The following is a 19,653-nucleotide window of genomic DNA, read 5'->3' on the forward strand; positions in this document are numbered from 1 at the left end:
CTAAAACTCTTATTTTTGTGCACAGTGCTAACGTAGTGGGATATTTTGGGCCATAGGGCGAGCGTGGTGGAATGTGGTCATCAATGGCAGGGCAAAAGCTTGGCTTTCCATCACATAATTTTAACTAACAAGGTGTAAAGTACAACGAGTAAGTACTTCAAAAGTAATTTATACCACACGATAGTAGGCAACAAAACATTGCAAGTTGCCTGAGAACTGAGAGCTCTTATGGCTGTTTATAGTACTTGAATTATCCAATGAGCAACTTTGAATCCTCTTTCCCGATCCTACATTTTCATGAAAACACAAATCTTGGAGGCTAAATCAGTTCAAAGTTGAGAAAGAAGTTCAAGCACGGTTGTGCGTGGCCTGCATTGAGCTTGCAAGGGCTGAGCCTTAGGCATGGTGAATCCTGTTCCAGCCCTCATATCAACCATAGTATCACCAACCCTTGACCACTCAAAGCACTGAATCAATGACCCCAGTGTCAATCCAACTATTCTCAGCCCCAGGCCCTCTCCAGGACAACCCCTCCTGCCCGACCCAAATGGCATCCACTTGAATCCATCTCTTGCGCCCTCTAGTCCTTCAAACCTCTCAGGCTTGAATCTTGTTGGGTCCTCCCAAATGTTGGGATCGTTCTGTATGGCCCATGCATTGACCAATAGCATCGTGCCACTTGGAACTCGGAAACCCTCTACAATGCATTCCTCTGATGATTCATGAGGTACTAGCAGTGGAACTGGTGGGTACATTCTCAAGGTTTCACTGATGATGCTGCGGAGATAAGGAAGTTGAGCGAGGTCGGACTCATCAATTAGACGCTCGTGTCCCACAGTGTTGACGATTTCAATTTGAGCCTTCTTAAACACGTCCGGGTTGTTAAGCAAAAGTGAAAGCGCCCACTCCATAGTATTGATTGAAGTTTCTGTCCCCGCCATCAATAGAATCTATCCAAAAATTATGAGGTCATAGTATGTTAATAAATCAGTAAAGAAAGATATTGTATTACTAATATTTACCGATAAGCAAAAGAACAGAGAAGGGAACAGAGATCTTACAAGCATGAGGCCTCTAATGATCTCATCTGTGTAATACTCGGATTCTGATTCTTGCAGTGACAACAAAATCTCAATCATGGTCTTCTTCCTCTCTCCATCAGGATCACTCCTCATTTTTCTTCTATGCTGTTCTATCAGATCTTGCATAAATTTATCCCTCTTTTTTCCACACTCCATCAACTTCCTCTCCAGCTTTCTGGACTTAAGCCACGGTAAGAAGTCTCCTATATTAGTTGCAGAACTCAACTCCAGTGCCTCCACTTGAATCTCTCGAAACCTTCTTGCTTCCTCCATATCTTCCACGTTCTCGCAGCCATAATACCTTTTTCCTGCTATCATCCTCATCATCACATTGAAAGTCAACTCAAAGAATGCTCTCCTTAATTCAACCGGTTCATCTGGATGGCCTGACAGGTTTCTCATCAATGACTTTACCTCATCCATGCGTATGCCTGATAGCAATTGGAGGCGGTTAGTTGACAAAATCTCGATGGATGCTATTCGTCTGAGGTTTCGCCAGTGATCACCGTACGGAGCCCAAGAGAGGGCGGTGTAGTTGTAAGCCAAGTGTTTCGCAATGAGCAAGCGGGGGCGATTGGCGAAAATGATGTCGTTCTTGGTGAAGCATTCTTCTGCAGCAGATGGTGATGTGACAACGAGTACTGGACGTGAACCGAATTTGAAGAAGAGTATGGGGCCATTCCGATTTGCAATCTTTGACAGAGTCCTACAGACGGGTTTTTTCAGGAGGTAGAGATGGCCAATGATGGGTAGACAGGGAAAAGGACTTGGAGGAAGGTTATGAATTCTGTTCAGGAAGTGCTTCGTGAAAACATACAAGGCTAAGAATAGAGGTAGGTAGAGATACCAGCTTGCCATGGAAATTTACCAAGCTTCAAAGCCGTAGCATGCTCTGTTTCATAAAAAGAGCAAAACCTTATTTTTATTATCTAACTTTTTTTTTCCTCCTCTTATCCTCCTCTGAAGAACATCGAATGGAATCTAGAAACAGTGGATGAAGACAATGACTCGTAGACGACAAACATGAAAACGGGAATTACATATGAATTTTTTTTGGTACAGTGGTAACTAGAAGGTGATAAGAACAAGAGTGGGAGAAACAAACAAACCTGTAAAGGTGAAATAGAAAATTAAGCAGAAACACGTCAGATTGTTGCATTCTTCATTTTTTATTTTAACCTTTTACGACTCAAGCTTAACCACAGTTTAGCGGTATTTCTATCATTCTTTTCCAGTAGCCTGCAAGCATATCCGATATGCAGTAGCACAAATATTGCTCTTATCACATTAACAGGGAAGGTTGGAAATTGTGAAAATTCCTACAACATGCTTCAGACCGTGGCTTTCCAGTTGTTGAAATACTAAGACTTTGTTTCTTAGTTAACATCTACTAAAAGTTACCCAACCAATAAACAAATATGCTGAACTGGTCAAGAGGATTATGATGATATCACGTGTTTACGAACAAAGTATTCCTCCATTTCTGTTTTTTACATTAACAGAGATTCAGATAAAATTTTGATTTTGATGCCTTTTATATTGAATTTTTTTTTAAAAAAAATATTTACGCTTCTTAAATGGACCCATGGTCTCCCAAAGGAAAGTGGAAGCAGCTCTATTTTGAAATCAAATTAAATAAGATGGACTCTGGTTCATGCCTCATTCGTTTGAATAACTTATACTAAGTATTTGACTCATTAACAATTAGATGCCTCAGATATCCCACTTCAGTATTCAGTTTGAAAGAATAGAAACACCAAACATTGAGCCAAGGTGTTCATATTTTTCCAGATTTCAGTTTAACAATGAAAACAGACGCATAAGTACTCAAACAACTTGCGACTGGTCTGAAAAAATCCAGCTTTCAGTCTAGTTGCCCAGCATCATTAACTAGAGCATAGCAAGAGCAAGGCAAAGATAATAAACTTACACATCCATTGTCTATATATATACTTCATCAGCACACTATATCCGCAATATTATTACATACTTAATTCTTTGTAAAGCCAATATCAAAAAAATCCACGACTAAGAGCCAGGCACAAGCAGCTCTTACCTGTTATCAGTAGAGGAAAAGTGTCTACAGCTTTCATGAAAGTTTCAATCCCATAAACCCCAATATATGGGAGGAAATTACACAACTTTATAGAGGATTTGGTTTAAATTTGAGAAAGCAAATTAACTATGGGTTGGCGTGGCCGACACTTAGCCTGCAAAGGTTGAGCCTTTGGCATGGTGAGGCCAGGCCCTTCCGTCATATCCACCATCTCCTTACCAATTCTCTCCCAATGAAAGCATTGAATTAGTGACCCCAACGTCAATCCAACCATCCGCATGGCCAACCCTTCTCCAGGACAGCTTCTCCGCCCTGACCCAAATGGCATTAACTTGAACCCATCTTTAGTGCCTTCCAAACCTTCAAATCTCTCGGGCTTAAATTTTGTAGGCTCCTCCCAATTGTTAGGATCATTATGTATGGCCCACAAGTTCACCATTAACATGGTGCCACGCGGTATACGATACCCTCCGACCATGCAATCTTTTGATGACTCGTGTGGTATTAACAACGGACCGACAGGTTTGATTCGCATCGTCTCCCTTATAATGCAATGAAGATAAGGAAGATTAACCAAATCTGATTCATCCATCAGCCGACCTTGTCCAACCACCGTATCCATCTCAGTTTGTGCCTTCTCCAGTACTTCCGGATGGTTCAGAAGAAAAGACATAGACCATTCCAATGTCCCCGCTGAAGTATCTGTTCCTGCAAGAAGTAAAACCTGTCCCATTCAAGGACCCATATTAGGACACTGTCTAACGAAAGAAAAGAAGAACAAATTAAAACAAAAAAACTATTAGAACTATTAGCATCTTACCATCATGAGATTTCTAATGGTCTCATCCTTGTAGTTTTCAGGATCTTCTTCTTGCAAAGACAACAACACTTCAATCATGGTCTTTTTCTTTTCACCAACTAAAGAACTTTTCCTATTGCTCATTCTGTTTCTCCATTCTTCTACCAACTCCTGAGCAAATGTTTCTCTTTTCTGCTGTAACTTTATCATCTTTTTCTCGCTCTTTCCAACCCACTTCAACAGAGGCAAAAAATCTCCCATATTTGATGTACCAGCCAAAAGAAACGTTTCAGTCATTATTTCACGAAATCTAGTCGCTTCCTTTACTTCTGCCACGTTGTCACCGTAATATCTTTTCCCCGCTATCATCCGCATCATCACGTTGAGCATCAGCTCGAAGAGTGCGGATTTCACCTCCACCGTCCGATCTCGATTCTCGAACAGCTTGCGAAGAAGCAAGCGGACCTCATCAAGGCGCGTGGTGTAGAGCAACTGGAGGCAGTTAGTTGAGAGAAGTTGAAGAGACGATATACGCCTCAGATTCCGCCAGTTGTCACCGTAGGGGGCCCAGGCAAGAGTGGTGTAGTTGTTGCCCAAATGCTTCCCGAATAGAAGATGGGGGCGGTTGGCGAAGACGATGTCGTTTTTGCCCAAGCATTCCTCCGCTGCGGATGGAGATGAGACGACGAGAACAGGGCGAGAGCCAAAATGGAGAAGAAGGATTGGGCCATGTTTGTTGGAGATTTTCGCTAGGGAACGGTGGAGAGGTTTCTTGAGAAGGTGGAGGTGGCCAATGATGGGTAAACTGGGAAAAGGGATAGGAGGATGGTTTTGAAACTTGTGGAGCAAATGGGTGGTGATTACATAAAGGGCTACGAAGAGGAGGATTTGTAGAAACATGGTGAAACAATTAACCTTGGGTGTTTAGGTGTACTTGTGTTTCCTAAATATAACAATACTAGTGCCCGTCCGACAAGTTATGTAAGTTGTCGTCGGAGGGTTTTGGATTCTTCCGAGAAGTGATGCTGTTGTAGTTTGGAGGGTTTAGCGGAAACCTCTCCACCTTCTCCAGAATGGGCCATGTTTGTTGTGGTTTTTCCAATATGATAGGATTTCTCCCCCTTTTTGGAGAAGACTAACGAGATGACTCTTTGCAAAAATTTGTCATGTGAAACGAACTTTAAGCTTGACTAATGTTAAGAGTGGCGTAGAGAAAGGTCCAAGCAATATCTTCCACTCGGATTTCTATAATTATTCTCCTTCTAGATCTTCAATGCTTGAATTTTCAAACTTGCAAATGACGCAATGAGATAACCGGACTTGACTTGACTACACCGTCTTCTGGTTTGTTTTAATGGGAGACCTCCTACAAGTCTCCCTTCTGCTTTTTCTTTCCTCTGTCCATGATCGCCTTTCCACAACACCCCACACGAATTTTCTACCGAAGGAAAATCTCCTACCCCAATTCCCGCCCGCCCCAACTATGTGCCTCCTCTTGTTTCAGCAATAAAACATTGTCACTTCACGTAATAAAAGAAGCAGAACAGTATATCAGTAAACTCCAGTTAAAAGTTTAATCTTGTTTATTAAAATAATGAACAGCTCCCAACAAATTTTGCACCTTTACGACTTCTTTCTCAAGTCTTTATATTTCTGTCAATCAATTTATGGTTACGGATTTTATAAGGAACTTTTGTTTTATATGTATCAGTTTAATCCAATTAAGAACTAAATAAACATTAATGAGGGAAACCAAAATAAATCATAGGAAAAAAAACTAAAGCATTATCTTTGAATTAAATTACGTAGACGGAGGATAGCCTTGGAAATTGGAGACAAGATATATGGCTTGGCATCTATGTTTACTTTTATCTATTATTCATAGCCACGTGATTTAGATTCTCTCGAATGGCTGTCCCTGTGCTGATAAATTTGTAGTGGTTTTAAAAGTTACCATTTCATTGTTTTTTTTTTTGAAAGTTGTAATAAATTCAATAAAGGAAGCAATCGATGGTTAAACTCCTATCAAAAGTACAAAAGAGTTGCGTTTTCGAGACCTAGGCGCGGTCCCCTTGGTAGCATAACCCTAAAAATACATAATTGCACAAACTAAACCACTAACCCAAATTATCCTAAGCAATTAACTCACAGTTCCCTCTCCTGTGGATGTTATCATTAATCTCTACCTATCAATCAGAGCACGTCAGCATCGGTCAATCCTTGTCACCTCCTCTCCCTGCCTCGGGCACCATTGCCTTGTTTATGTTGTTAGGTTGGTTCATCGAGCTTTCTGGTTTTGTTTTGAGATGAATTAAGTCAAGTACAAGTCCATCTAGTTGAATAGTTTGGGTTCATAAAAAATTCACACTTTAAGTTTAGAAAAATTTTCTTTCTTGCTTTATCAATGAATCATTTGCCTTTCAAAAATATTGAAGTTTTAATAGAGAATATGAAGAGATGGGCATCAAAAGATCAAAAGCCAGCACACATCGGCGAAAAAATGGGAGTAAGTAGAGACAGTTAATCATAGTTTTGAATTTAACGAGGCTTCCTATTATACAACGTGACAATGTTTTATTGGTGAGAAAAGAATGGCGGAAAGTTGGGGCAGGACATGTCCGTTCTTAGAACGTGCTCTGGTGGAAATGATTAATTCCTTTCAGCGAGAGAATGGGTAGAACTATGTATGTCCATAAAATTTTTCCGCCATGTCTCAATTTCTTGATTCATCAATTTCTTTTTCATTTAAAATGCTTGTATTTCAGCATGGGTATGACAAGATCAATATTATTTCTACTTGACAAAGTTTGATACCTACATTATTAATCTAAAATCTTCAATTATTTATAAAAATCATATAATTCATCTTATAAAAATATCTATTATAATCAAAACACTATATCTATATGTGAATTGAAATTAAAATAGACTCATTAAATTCAGATTTTAATTTGACTACATATGGTTTATGGGTATATCACTATTCTATACGTAAATTAATTAATATATCATGAAAACCTAATTTTAGTTTACACTAAACTTTCTTTTTCAAGTTTGTAGATTCTTAAATTAATGTAATTGGTGACCAAACAATTAAAAGTATTAATAATAAATTGAGATAAACAATTCAATTTTCATTAAAGATAAGTAAGAAAAAAATTAAAAATTTAGATTACATGTCAGTTTAATTGAAATTCTAAAAAAAAAAAATTAACTACTCATGATATAAATAACATTATAATAATTTCAACCATTAGGAGTGACAAGAACAATAAAAGCCAAGGAAAAAAACAAAACAAATATTTGCTGCCTTAATCTCCAAGATTTAATCTCAACTTCTAGCTTCTTGAATCTCCCAAAAATTGTCTCTCCCTAATGTTCTTAAAAATATTTTATTTATACTATTAGATTTAAGTTATAGTTCTCTAAGTTGACCTATGATTTAATTGGACTTAAAAGTATATTGAGAGGTTCAAAAAATCAATTATTGATTTTTAAAAATTTTCATTCTCCATACAGTACATCTAACCATTTTCTAACACAATTTTTTCTAGCTTCGAAGCAGAACTTAGTAAAATAATCTCATGAAATTATAACTATATTTTTTAGCTTTCCGATGTTTAAAAATTACATCATTTGGAGTTCTATGGTGCGAATTATGATCAAAACACTAAAACATATGCAAATAGATTTTTGAATGTTTCAAAACTTTAATTTTTAAACCCTAAATTTAAATTAATAAATAATAATCAAATTACAAGAAATAATATAAAATTAAAATAACTCACTTAAAAATAAAATTAATTATAAAAATAATTAAAAATAAATAAATAATAATTAAAAATTTAATTAATATTTAATAATAAATTTAAATTAAATTAATTTTATGAAATAAAATTATCACACATGCAGTTTCATACACTGCTTAAGCACGCTTAGATCCATGCACACATGTGCAACGTGAACCAACATTGCAACGGGAAAGAACTCCGAAAAGTCATGTTGCTGTGCCTTCATCGAACGTCTCAACTTCAACAAATGTACTGCGTGCCCGACAAGTTATGTGGCAGTAGTTGGGATAAATTCAATTCCAATACGAAAGGCACCCTGGGCCCTCCTTTTTGGAGAAGACTACAAAAAGACGAACTTTTGCGCCTATTTGTCAAATGAAGCTTTACGTGTGCGAATATTAAAAAGATAAAGAGTGGAGTGGAAAAGGGTCCAAGCAAGAACATCAATTTCTTTGGTATGGACAGTTGGGTTTATATGATTATTTTCAATACTGGAAAAATCCCAAACTTGCAATGACCCAATTAAGTGAGGAGAGTTTGCTTGACTATACTCTGTTCTGGTTTGTTTTAATGGGAGACCTCCTAAAAGTTTCCATGCTGCTTTTTCTTACCCCTTTCCAAGATTCCACCATGACTATGACTCCAAAACACGAATTTTCTAGCCGTAGTGAAAATGCTTTGGTCTAAGATTGTCTTGCAATTTTTTTTTCTTTCATTTAAATGCTTGTTATTTCTGCAAGGGTATTCTTCTTAACAAAGTTTGACACCTACTACCGTTGAAGAAGTAGTTGATATCTTTTATTTTTCTTTTTCTTTTTGTAAATGCATTTAAAATATGACCAGCAAGAATACCATTATCTTTGTCTTGCAAATTGCCTCTTAGTTTCTTATAATTAATTGAAACATCGGATACAAGAGGGGATGGTGCAGTTGGGGGTATGTACGGGATATCTTCCAAGCCAAGATGCATTGTCCTAATCCCTGAAACTATTAGTCATTTCCATCCTGTAAAAAGGTAAACTCCGATTATAACATCATCTCTTTTAAACATTCAAAGACCGAATAGCTAGAGAAGTAATTGCTTACTGAAGTCTTATACGATTGTTATTTGCCTTAGTATGTAGAAATTATAACTTAACATAGGATGTGCAGGCTTTGGCCCAGCAATTATGTCCCCTCTTTAGGGGGAGTTGATCCTACTTTAATCCTTGGGGATTTCTCCCCATTTCATGGTATAAAGAGAGAAACAAAAAGAGAAGACTTTTAGAACCAATTCTGCAATTATGGAAAGGAACAGCATTAGCTTGCTTTCTGTTTATTAGAATTACTGGTGACGTGTTTCCTCAGTTAGAGTGCAGGGGCAGTTCACTTTTATGTGAAGTCTACAGTTAATAAGTGTTAAATGTTCTCTTCACAGTTGTGAAGTTGTACTAAATTGTAATGCTTATTCTGAAAGCGCTTTAACAGGCTTAAATATTTATGTAGGAGTATAAGTTTTCTTTCTTAGATGACAATGTTTGCTTATGAACAGGCCAAAGTACTCGGATGGTAATTGGTAGCGCAAAATTTGTACGTAGAGACTTCTTTACAGAACTAATGCTAGTTCAAATTTCTCTCTTTTCTTTGGAAACTATGTCGGCACATGCGCGACTTTAAGTTGGAGTTGTTGCATCCGGAGACCCTTATAGACAAGGTCAATTGCTACATTCCAATTCAAATTGGGAAGTCATGTATCAATTTTCATTCACAATCTTCGTTGTTTTGCATTGAACAGAAATAAGCTTCTCTGCTTAGACTTTAGAGGTGGTGGTTTCCAGCAATTTGATTAGAAGAATCAGGCATGTTTTAATTTACTAATGCTCATGCTATTTAGTACTTTCTCAGTTTAGCCTAATGGAAATTGTTCCTTAAATCTTTACTTTATCTGGAAATGCTTTGACATTCCTCAGTTACAGCAAACTAAAACCTGTAGGCTAGGCTGGCCTTTAGTATTCACTTCATTTAGCCATATGGAAGTTGTTCCTTTGTCACCTGAAAATGTTTTTTATATCTCTTAGTTACAGAAGAACTTGTAGGCTAAGGCCTAATGGCCAATATCTAGAATCTAAACGACCTCTCATTTCATATCATGGATTCAGGAGAGAGTTACTTGAAGATTCTTCATCAAGTCCGCATGATTGTGTGATTAATGAGTTTAAGTGAAAAGAAAAAAATGGAACTTTTAAGTTGAAAGATCAGAAAAGCAAACGTTAATCTTCCCAGTTTCACTTTCTTCAGTGAGGTTAGATTGCGAATCTAGTCTTAATCATCATAACCTTAGAAATTAACGCAGTTATTTTCCACGCGGATTGAACAGGGAAGCAATAAAGAAAACAAATTTATGCATCCCAATGCAGCTGGATGTGCATTTGGAAACTTCACTCGAAATCATCACATCAGAAATAGTATCAATGTATGCAAGCTCCAGACATTAGTGAATTATTAATAGTCTCTCACTCACTAGAGACAGAGTGAAACCTGTAGACCTGCTTTTCATGAATTTTCTTCCATATGCAGCGTGTTTATATAGTAGCCGCATAATCTTGAGACCTTCAACGTTTGTACTATTGCTGGTTTAATCTATATTCTAACTGCTGTTATATATAAGAGCTTTGCTGGTTAAGTGGTTATGGAGTTAATATTTTTTTTTTGAAGATACAGGTTAAGGAATGTTAAGGGACCACCTTTTGCTTTTGGTTTGAGTCGACAGCACCTTGTATTCAGATATTGAAGCTGTGGTCCCTCAAACATTTCTCTGCAGTCTCCATCAGAATGTACATTGCATTTTCCATTATCATAACAGAGAAATGGCGGAATGAAAGAGGTTCGTAGCTGAAGTTTGAGTTTGTATATCTGGCATCCATCAGAGTTTTCCTCATTTTGTTTCAGTGTCATATTTCTGATTTGGCGAGCCCTTCATTTGTGTATTCAAAGCTTCCTGACTCTATTTTGGTGAATTATATGAACAAGAAATGCCTGAATGGCAAGCTGAACAAATTTTTGTATAATTGAAGCTTTTTCCAGTATCAAAAGCTAAGTCTCTATGATACTGAAAAGATTAACTTTTGTAGAAAAGGCCATTTGTTATAGACATGTATGGAAGACCCTATTCAAATAGCTTTCAGAAGAAGAAGTTAACATCAGATTTGATGAACTCAAGCAAAAAAATCTAAGGTTCCAGACAGCATCATGACAAGTATGCACAGGAAATCTAGAAATTTGTTCTAATCTGAATTTATTGGTGGGATTTGGAGATTTTCGAAGATTTGACTAATCTGCTTGTCCTGGTTACCTGATCCTTGGTCACGTAAGACAAAACAGGTTTTAGAACAAAGAAAGAAAATGTATAGTGTTGGGGGAAAGAAAAGAAAAACAATGGAGAAAAGTGAGCATAAAGCAGTGTGAAACAGCATTGTTCCGGATTAAGAATTCAACCAGGGGCCGAACCTATAACCTCAGCAATGGTGAGGACCACAGCTTTCTGATGTGGCAAGCACTAACCCAACAAAGACTAGAGCAAAAGATGATCAAATGTCGTAATCAATGTTCAAAATAATCAGTTACATATTGACAACATCGCTACCAGACGAATCATCCACCAAAAGAAAAAGAAAATCGCTAGCACATGTTAACTTAGGGACGTCCAGCAGAAATACTACTTCCACATCTTATATGTTTTACCTATGGAGTACTATTTTCTTACTACTTCTGCTGTTTTCATTCTTTCTAAGTGCTAATTTGGATAACATCAAGACCACCTATTATGACTTCCAGGGTTTGTGAAGCAAAAAGAAGATACATGATCCGGATTTGGCTGCTTTTGATGATGAATATGGAGGAAGTGAGGAACAGTGACATCAAATCTATCCTCATCATCAACTTTCTATCTAACATAAGCAATTAACAACCAAATAAAGCGCCAGATGAATCAATTTACAAAATGGAGCAAACCAGCAACACATTCATTTTCAGTTGCGGAGTTCTATTGAAGCCTACCCCGTAATGGCTTTTGCCTCTGTGTGAAATTTATTCTGTTTACTGGGAAATTTAAATGGATAGTAGATGGTCTCCTTATTTCTTTGAGACCCTCGCAAATACTAGTTGCATCGTTTCTCGTCCACCTAATTAAATAAATGCAACAAAGTACAATATGTGTCAGGAGTCAGGACATAATTAGTTCACCAGAATCACCCCCCAGTAAACCTGTGAAGGGCTGAAGGCTTATTCCTTCTCGAGAAAAAAGAAGGCACACATTTGCTTCGTTTCAAATATGGAAAACGCTTCTAAAGTTACAAAGTGAGATTATAAAATCCTTTTCATGCTCCGCTAGGTGTTACTACACTGCTAATTAGCCACCTTTAGTCACTTACCAATTCCTTCTTCATCACCTGGTTCTTTATAGTACTATAGAAAACCCGATATCTGCCCAAATCCTGGAAACACTAAACCAAATCTTTGTTCTAAAGCAATGGATTCCCTAAAGAAAAAGGGGAAGATGACTCCCATCTATACCACTCCTAAAACCAGCGATTTTGACAAAATGGTTTCAGAGCAGACATGCACCAATCCATGTTGTTTCTTTTGTATCATGAAAGAGCCAGACCCATCTCTCAGAAGAGCTGGAATAGAAAGTTGTTTCAAGGAAATGCCTCTTATCGGAGATGACCAACCCCATGTTTTGGTGCTGAGTGGCCTTTGGAATATTGCCATGACGCAGCCAGATGATCCTGAGTTCCCATCCCTTGGCATATTTGACTGCATGGCAAGTTTCATAGACAAAGGAATCAATGATAGATGCTGGCTTCTTAGGGACCAGAACATCTACATTCCCTACTATGCTGCTCATGTTATTGGCTCTTACACTATGAACAAGGTTGAGTTTGCAGAGAAAGCTATCCTGGCAGGTGTGATACCTCCATTAATGGAGCTTCTACGAGGAAAGATAAGTTGGGTTGAACAAAGAGTTGCGGTTCGAGCTCTTGGTCACCTTGCCAGCTATGAGAGAACCTTTGAAGCAGTAGCCGCTTATGAAGATGAGGTAGTGCGATTAGGGATGCATTTAGCTTCCACTTGCCTGGATGAAGTGTATGTTAAGTTTGTAGGTGAGAAGGATAAAAGTAAGAGATCAAAATATCACTGTGACTTGCTTACAAGAGGAGTTGGTGGTTTGGAAATGGAAAACCGGAAGGCTGAAGAATGGGCCAGCCAGCTTCAGTGCTGGTCTCTCTATCTTCTCAACTGCTTTGCTTGCAAAGAGAGATCTCTGAATCTTATTTGTAAGCAAGAGTTTTTGAAAAACTTGTCTGGAATGTGGGGTGGATTGGTAAATCACTCATCACCAGCTGGGGTGGGACTGATTAGAATATTATGCTACAGTAAATATGGAAGAAAAAGCATCTCTGAATCTAAGGATGTCTTAGAGAATCTATGTCATCTCTCGAGATCATCAGATGATTGGCAGTACATGGCCATTGATTGTCTTCTATTGCTTCTCAAAGACCCCGATACGAGGTACAAGGTTATTGAAATTGCAACCATGTTTCTTATCGATTTGGTTGAACTCAAAAGCCTGGGAGACAGATCAAGATTAGGTGAAACAATCACAAAAGCCCTCCTCTTAGATTATAAACAAAGCAAATTTAGAATCAAGAACAGCCAAGTTCAAAAGGCTTTACAGGAAACATGGGAGTTGAAGGTAGAAAGGAGAAAGAGAGAAAAAGTTATGTCCGAGGAAAAAGTTGAAGAAAGAAGGGTCCTAGGAAACCTGATTAAGCAACAAGCAAACCATTTGTTCTGGTTGGGAGATGTAGAAGCAGCTGTAAAGAGCTACACCGAAGCATTAGATGCATGCCCTTTGAAGCTTAGAAAAGAGAGAATGGTTCTCTACAGTAATCGAGCTCAGTGTTATTTGATGCTCGGAGACCCTGACGCTGCCATCAGAGACTCGACTCGAGCTCTTTGTCTCTCCAACCCTGCAAATTCTCATGGTAAAAGTTTGTGGAGACGATCACAGGCTTATGACATGAAAGGGTTGGCTAGAGAGAGCTTGATGGACTGTATAATGTTCATCAATGGCTGCATTAACTCAGAGACTAGCAATCGTTTGAAGATTCCATATTATGCAGCTCGTATGATCAGCAAACACATGGATGCCACATGGCTCTTTGCCAATGCCCAATCAAAGGCCACGATCAGTCATCTGAGAGAAGTACAAGAATCAGACGATGATTATGAGATAAGTAGCAATGAAGACCAAGAATGTGATGAAATGATGAGCATGATGATGGAGAAGAAAAGTATAGCCTCTGGTGAGCATTTACTTGTCTATCATAAAATCGTACAAAGTCACTGCAACTCAATCTTTTGAAATTCAAATGGATACAAGTAGTACATACATTTTCTGCAACTCGGCGTGCTTCTAAAGTGATAGCGCACCTTTTAGGTTTCGTGATTGTAGTGTTTATGACTTTTGCTGGTAACTTTTTTCAGGTCTGTCCACCATAATTGAAGAACCTTTGATTGTAAAGGAAAGAAACTGGAGAGAAACGAAAAGGGCAAGAAGGAGAAACAAAGCCGTTGTGGCTCGATCTATGTAAAACCAAATGAAGATCCCTACATGTTGAAGTAATGATGCCTTTGTTTGGGCATCAAATTTTCCACATATGGTTCATTAATCTCAAATTCTCCATGACATTGCGGATTGTTTGTCATTCAAATTAAAAAATTATCTTGGAGAAATATTTTGGCTGTTTTGAGTTGAAGAAAAAATGGCAGCCATGACTGATGATGACTTCAATTTTCACTTTTAAGAGGAGATACCATGAAAGTGGAATGCCAGCGGTGTTCGCAGTGGGTCTTTTATTTTTCAAAAGTAAAAATATATGGCAAGGGGTGGAGAGGACCACTTGAGCACATTGCCGAAAATATGTATTGAATGAGGAAGCAAACAAAATCTACCAAAGCGCAGAAAAGCCAACCTTTTACCAATCATCATCAGCCCAACTGTTCTTCGTTTTCAAGGTGAGGATGCTAAAGTAGATACAGAGTAGAAGCCTATATAAAATAAATGCGATACTTAAAAGCTGGCATTGATTAAGATTAGGGTCGGTAAAATTAATTTAAATTTAAAAAAATTAATTCATTTGATCTGAACTCGATTTAATAGAAAATTTTAATAATTCAAATTTATCAAATTTAAATTCAAAATTACTTAAACTCAAAACGATACCAACTTGAGTTGTTTTGAACTCAAAATGACTTAAAAAATTAATATGAAATTAAATCGATTTTACTTTAAGTTCAACCATTTAAATCCAAATAATCCAAATTCAAAAAACATGTTAGGATTAACTTATTTTACATCATATACAAAAACATATGATATGTTATAATTAAATTGTTACACACCATGTACAAAAACATGTGATCTTACTAAAAAAATAAACTTTTTTGACAATTTTTCGTTAAAAGAAATTAAAATTTCGTTGAAAATACATATTCCTGACGAATTTCAAATAAAAATTTCTGTTAAAAAATCCGTCAGTAAAACCTCGTCTGTAATATTTTCTGTTGAAAATCCGTTAGAAATTTTCAACAGAAAATTCCATTGAAAAATTTCGTTGAAAAATTATCTAAATAGCTGACTATCATAGTCATGCAATAATTCCGTTGAGAATTATTTTGAAACGAAATTTCATTAGAAATTTCCAACGGACGAAAATTCTAATACTAATACCTGTTTCATTAGTGATGCTCTTTCTATTACTATTATTTTCTCTTTTTTTCCTTTTTTTTATTTTTTAATACATGTAACAAGTCTATCAGTCTAAAACAAAACATACAACTTTGAATAACAACGGATAAATCAGATCTAAATAAGCTTAATCAGAATATTCTTATAATATTTGTTTTTGGTTTTTTATATTATATCACATATTATATCAGCTAGGAGGAAAAACCAAGGGGCTACCCACAACAAAAATAACTACAGGCTAGACCAAGTAATGGAAAATTTTATTCAGCGGGTAGAATAGCATACGTGCATTAAGATGGAACAAAAAGGAAATTCGATAACCAACAAAGCCACTTAAACCATGGACCCATACCATCTGAAAATGCAAGTAAAGTTTATGTAGAGCCTAAATAACAAAAAATTATGAGTATACTTGCAGAATGCAGAGACAAGTTGTTATAATTCCTATCAATATTAAAAGTGATGAGTTTATCGAAAACATCCATTTAGACATAAAAGGTACACCCCACTGTATGAAAAACTACACTTTTGACTTGCATAATCTGGAAAAAGTGCACATAATGCAGGTGATGCTACCAGTCCCATGGTAAAAGGATTCCTGCAAAGGCAATCAAAATCTCTCCACAATGAGTTCAATGCTTCAAAACATTGCTCAAATATCAAAAGAAAGTAATGTATGAAGCATTCGGCAGAAAGCAAAAAACTAACAACAAAAATCTAATATACCAACTACTTCAAAATTGAAACAAAAGAAAAGGACAACAAAACATCACAGTAGAAGTTCAATGAAATGCATCAACAACTTATTGCAATCAAAATGGTGCAGTCCAAATCGTCACCAAACTATGTCGAAAATTGGTAAAGTTGTTGGCTTGGGAAAGTTCCAGCGAGTTCACACATTTTAAAAAAATATATAATATAAAAAAATCATAATAAATACAAATAAAATAAAAAATAAAAAAGTCAAAAAAAAAGCTCTGGAATTGGACAATCCAGCTCTTAAAAAGGGCGCCTCAGACCAAAGAAGACCGGAGGAAAAAAATCCTGCAAAAAACGAACAACCAGCTAACAAAAAAACCCACGTAGTACAATAAAAATAAAAAAGTCCTAATTTTCTAGCAGCCAAGAACCACACAAAAAAAAAACAACAAAAAAAGAAACAAAGTGCCGCTGGCGGTGAGGGAGAAAAGAGAAGGGGAGCTGGGTTTTGAGTGGCATCAGTGAAGGAGATTGGGAGGAAGGTTCCGACGTAGAGAGAGGGGGAGGCCTTTTGGCTTGGGTACGCCGCCGATCGGCGCAAAAAGAGGGAGAAAGAGGGAGACAAGAAAAAAAGGAGAAAAAAGGCGGAAGAAAGAGGGGCCGACGGAAAGGAGGAAAGGCCGACGGCGGAAGAAGAAAGGAGAAGGGAAGAAAAGAGAAAAGGAGAAAGAAGGAGAGACCGGCAGGGGAAAGAAGAAGGAAGAAAAGAAGAAAATGAAAGAAAGAAAAAAAGAAAAAGTAGAGAGAAGAGACAGAGCCGCCGGGTAGAGAGAGAAAATGAAGTAGAAAATGAGGGAAAAAAAAAGAAGAAAAGACAGGTATAATTCTGTGGGTCTTCGAGCTGGGCCAATCTGAGTCCAAAGAGTTATAAACTTTACTTTTTAACTTGTGGGCTTATTGATTTTGGGTCTAACTCATTTTATCTAATAAAAATATAATTTTGGTATCATTTTAGACTATTATAGGAAAATAAGTTAGGTAGATTGATAAAAAGTAAAATAAAATATATTTATGATGAATATTAGTAAGTAGAAAATAAGTAAATTTAACTAGGACCAAATATATGTATAAAAATGGTAAAATAATAAGGCAAAAGTGGACAGTCAATAATAATAAAAAAAATGTAATAATGCATGTGTACACAATATAGTAAAAAACAAACATGAAACAAAAAAAATTATGATAATTAAGAAAATAACAATAATAACAATAACATTATTATATAATATATATTTATATGTATTACTTTATTTTATATATATATATATGTTATGAACAATAATATGTTATAAAAAATAAGATAATAATTACTAATAACGTTATTAAAAGATAATCATATACATAAAGTTAATAAAGTTACTAATAAGGTTATAATTACTAATAAACTATTATTACTTTTGTTTACTATATATTGAATTTTATCACTATTTGTATGAAAAAAAAATATTTATATTTTTAATATTATAAATTTCACTATGTTTATATTTAATTTTATTAAGATATTTCCTATAAAAGATTAATTAAATTTTAAAAAAATTTAATATATTTTAAATAAAAAATTTAAAGAATAGTAATAGTGACGGAATTTTCCAACGAAAATTTCATTGGAAAATCTACTGGATTTTAAATTTTTCTTCATGTTCTACTTTTCAATGGATTTTCAACGAATTTTTTTCGTTGGAAATTTTCGACAAAAATTCGTAGAAAATTTCGTTGGAATGTTTGGAGGGAAAATTTTTTTTTGTGTAAAAAAAATTTCCAACGGAATTTTTCAATTGAAATTGTTCCGTTGGAAATCCGTCGCAAAAAGTTACATAAAAATTTCGTCGGAATTCCGTTGGAAGTCTGTTGAAAATTTTTCGTCGGAAAAGCCTGAATTTCTGTAGTGCATGTTATAGTTAAATTGTTACACGTTATGTACAAAAATATGTGACACGTCAAGTTAGGTTGTTACAGGTCATATACAAAAGCACATGACACGTTATAATTAAGTTGTTGCACGCTATATACAAAAACATGTGACATGTATAATTAAATTGTTACGTTATATACAAAAACATGTGACACGTCATGGTACACACCATATACAAAAACATGTGACATATCATGGTTAGGTTATTACACGGCATATACAAAAATATGTGACACGTAATGGTTAGGTTGTTATATGCTATATTGAAAAAAGAAATATTATTATATAACGTCATATTCAAAAACACTTTGCTACACTTAATGTATAAAATGTTGTTATTAACGAATCGAAACTTCAAATCTTCTTAACTCTCTTCATTTTTTTTTATAATTTGGCACTAATTAAAGTATTTTTAACATTGTTTATAAATCAAAACACATATTTTCACTAAAAATAAAATAAAATAAAATTTCTTTGAAAACCTAGGTTTATAAATTTCAAATTTTTAAGTTTATTGATACTTAGGTCCGAATTGATTTAATTAAAAACTATTTCAAACATCTGTGATTATTTCTATCATTTTAGCTTTTATCAAAATACTTAAAAATCAAATTCCTCAAATAGTCATCCACCAAGCACATCAAAATCATAGCTTGCGTGCTTAAAAGAGCAGAAAAAGAATTTAAAAACGTGAAAGAGAAAAATAGAAAGCACAAACTAATTAAAAAAAAATAAAAGATTAATTAAATTTTAAAAAAATTTAATATATTTTAAATAAAAAATTTAAAGAATAGTAATAGTGATGAAATTTTCCAACGGAAAATTTCGTTGGAAAATCTACTGGACTTTAAATTTTTCTTCACGTACTTACTTTTCAACGGATTTTCAACGAATTTTTTCCCGTTGAAAATTCTAAACGGAAATCCGTCAAAAATTCCGTTGGAACGTTTGTAGGGAATTTTTTTTTTGTGCCTAAAAAATTTTTAACGGATTTCCAACGGAATTGTTCCATTGGAAATCCGTTGCAAAAAGTCACATAAAAATTCCGTCGAAATTTCGTTGGAAGTCCGTTGAAAATTTTTCGTAGGAAAAACCTGAATTTCTTGTAGTGCATGTTATAGTTAAATTATTACAGGTCATATACAAAAATATGTAACACGTCATGGTTAGGTTGTTACACGTTATATACAAAAACACGTGACACGCTATAATTAAGTTGTTGCAGGCTTTGTGCAAAAACATGTGACATGTTATGATTAAGTTGTTACACGTCATATACAAAAATATGTAACATATCATGGTGGATACCATGTACAAAAACATGTGGCATGCCATGGTTAGGTTATTACACACCATATACAAAACATGTTACACGTAATGATTAGGTTGTTATATATTATATTGTAAAAAGAAATATTATTATTACACGTCATATTAAAAAACACTTTGTTACACTTAATGC

The 19,653-nt window shown here is 35.5% G+C and overlaps 3 protein-coding genes across 3 annotated transcripts; 1 reads left to right on the top strand and 2 right to left on the bottom strand.

Annotated features, from left to right (window-relative positions):
• Positions 1-111: 111 nt before the first annotated feature.
• Positions 112-2,859, bottom strand: LOC110416084 (cytochrome P450 81Q32-like). Its single transcript, XM_021427917.2, has 2 exons — positions 1,062-2,859; positions 112-950 (listed from the first exon to the last, which is right to left on the bottom strand). The coding sequence occupies exons 1-2, from the start codon at positions 1,938-1,940 to the stop codon at positions 330-332; spliced, it is 1,500 nt and encodes a 499-aa protein (XP_021283592.1). The 5' UTR covers positions 1,941-2,859; the 3' UTR covers positions 112-329.
• A 141-nt stretch (positions 2,860-3,000) lies between these two features.
• Positions 3,001-5,334, bottom strand: LOC110416083 (cytochrome P450 81Q32-like). Its single transcript, XM_021427916.2, has 2 exons — positions 3,959-5,334; positions 3,001-3,862 (listed from the first exon to the last, which is right to left on the bottom strand). The coding sequence occupies exons 1-2, from the start codon at positions 4,835-4,837 to the stop codon at positions 3,242-3,244; spliced, it is 1,500 nt and encodes a 499-aa protein (XP_021283591.1). The 5' UTR covers positions 4,838-5,334; the 3' UTR covers positions 3,001-3,241.
• A 6,031-nt stretch (positions 5,335-11,365) lies between these two features.
• LOC110416953 (uncharacterized) lies at positions 11,366-15,724 on the top strand. The gene is made up of 2 exons (XM_021429105.2): positions 11,366-14,075; positions 14,257-15,724. Exons 1-2 carry the CDS (start codon positions 12,236-12,238, stop codon positions 14,361-14,363), a joined length of 1,947 nt encoding a protein of 648 aa, XP_021284780.1. The 5' UTR covers positions 11,366-12,235; the 3' UTR covers positions 14,364-15,724.
• Positions 15,725-19,653: the final 3,929 nt, after the last annotated feature.

The sequence above is a fragment of the Theobroma umbraticum genome, unplaced genomic scaffold (genome assembly GCF_002168275.2).
Source record: "Theobroma umbraticum cultivar Fairchild unplaced genomic scaffold, ASM216827v3 scaffold_51.0, whole genome shotgun sequence".
NCBI lineage: Eukaryota > Viridiplantae > Streptophyta > Magnoliopsida > Malvales > Malvaceae > Theobroma > Theobroma umbraticum.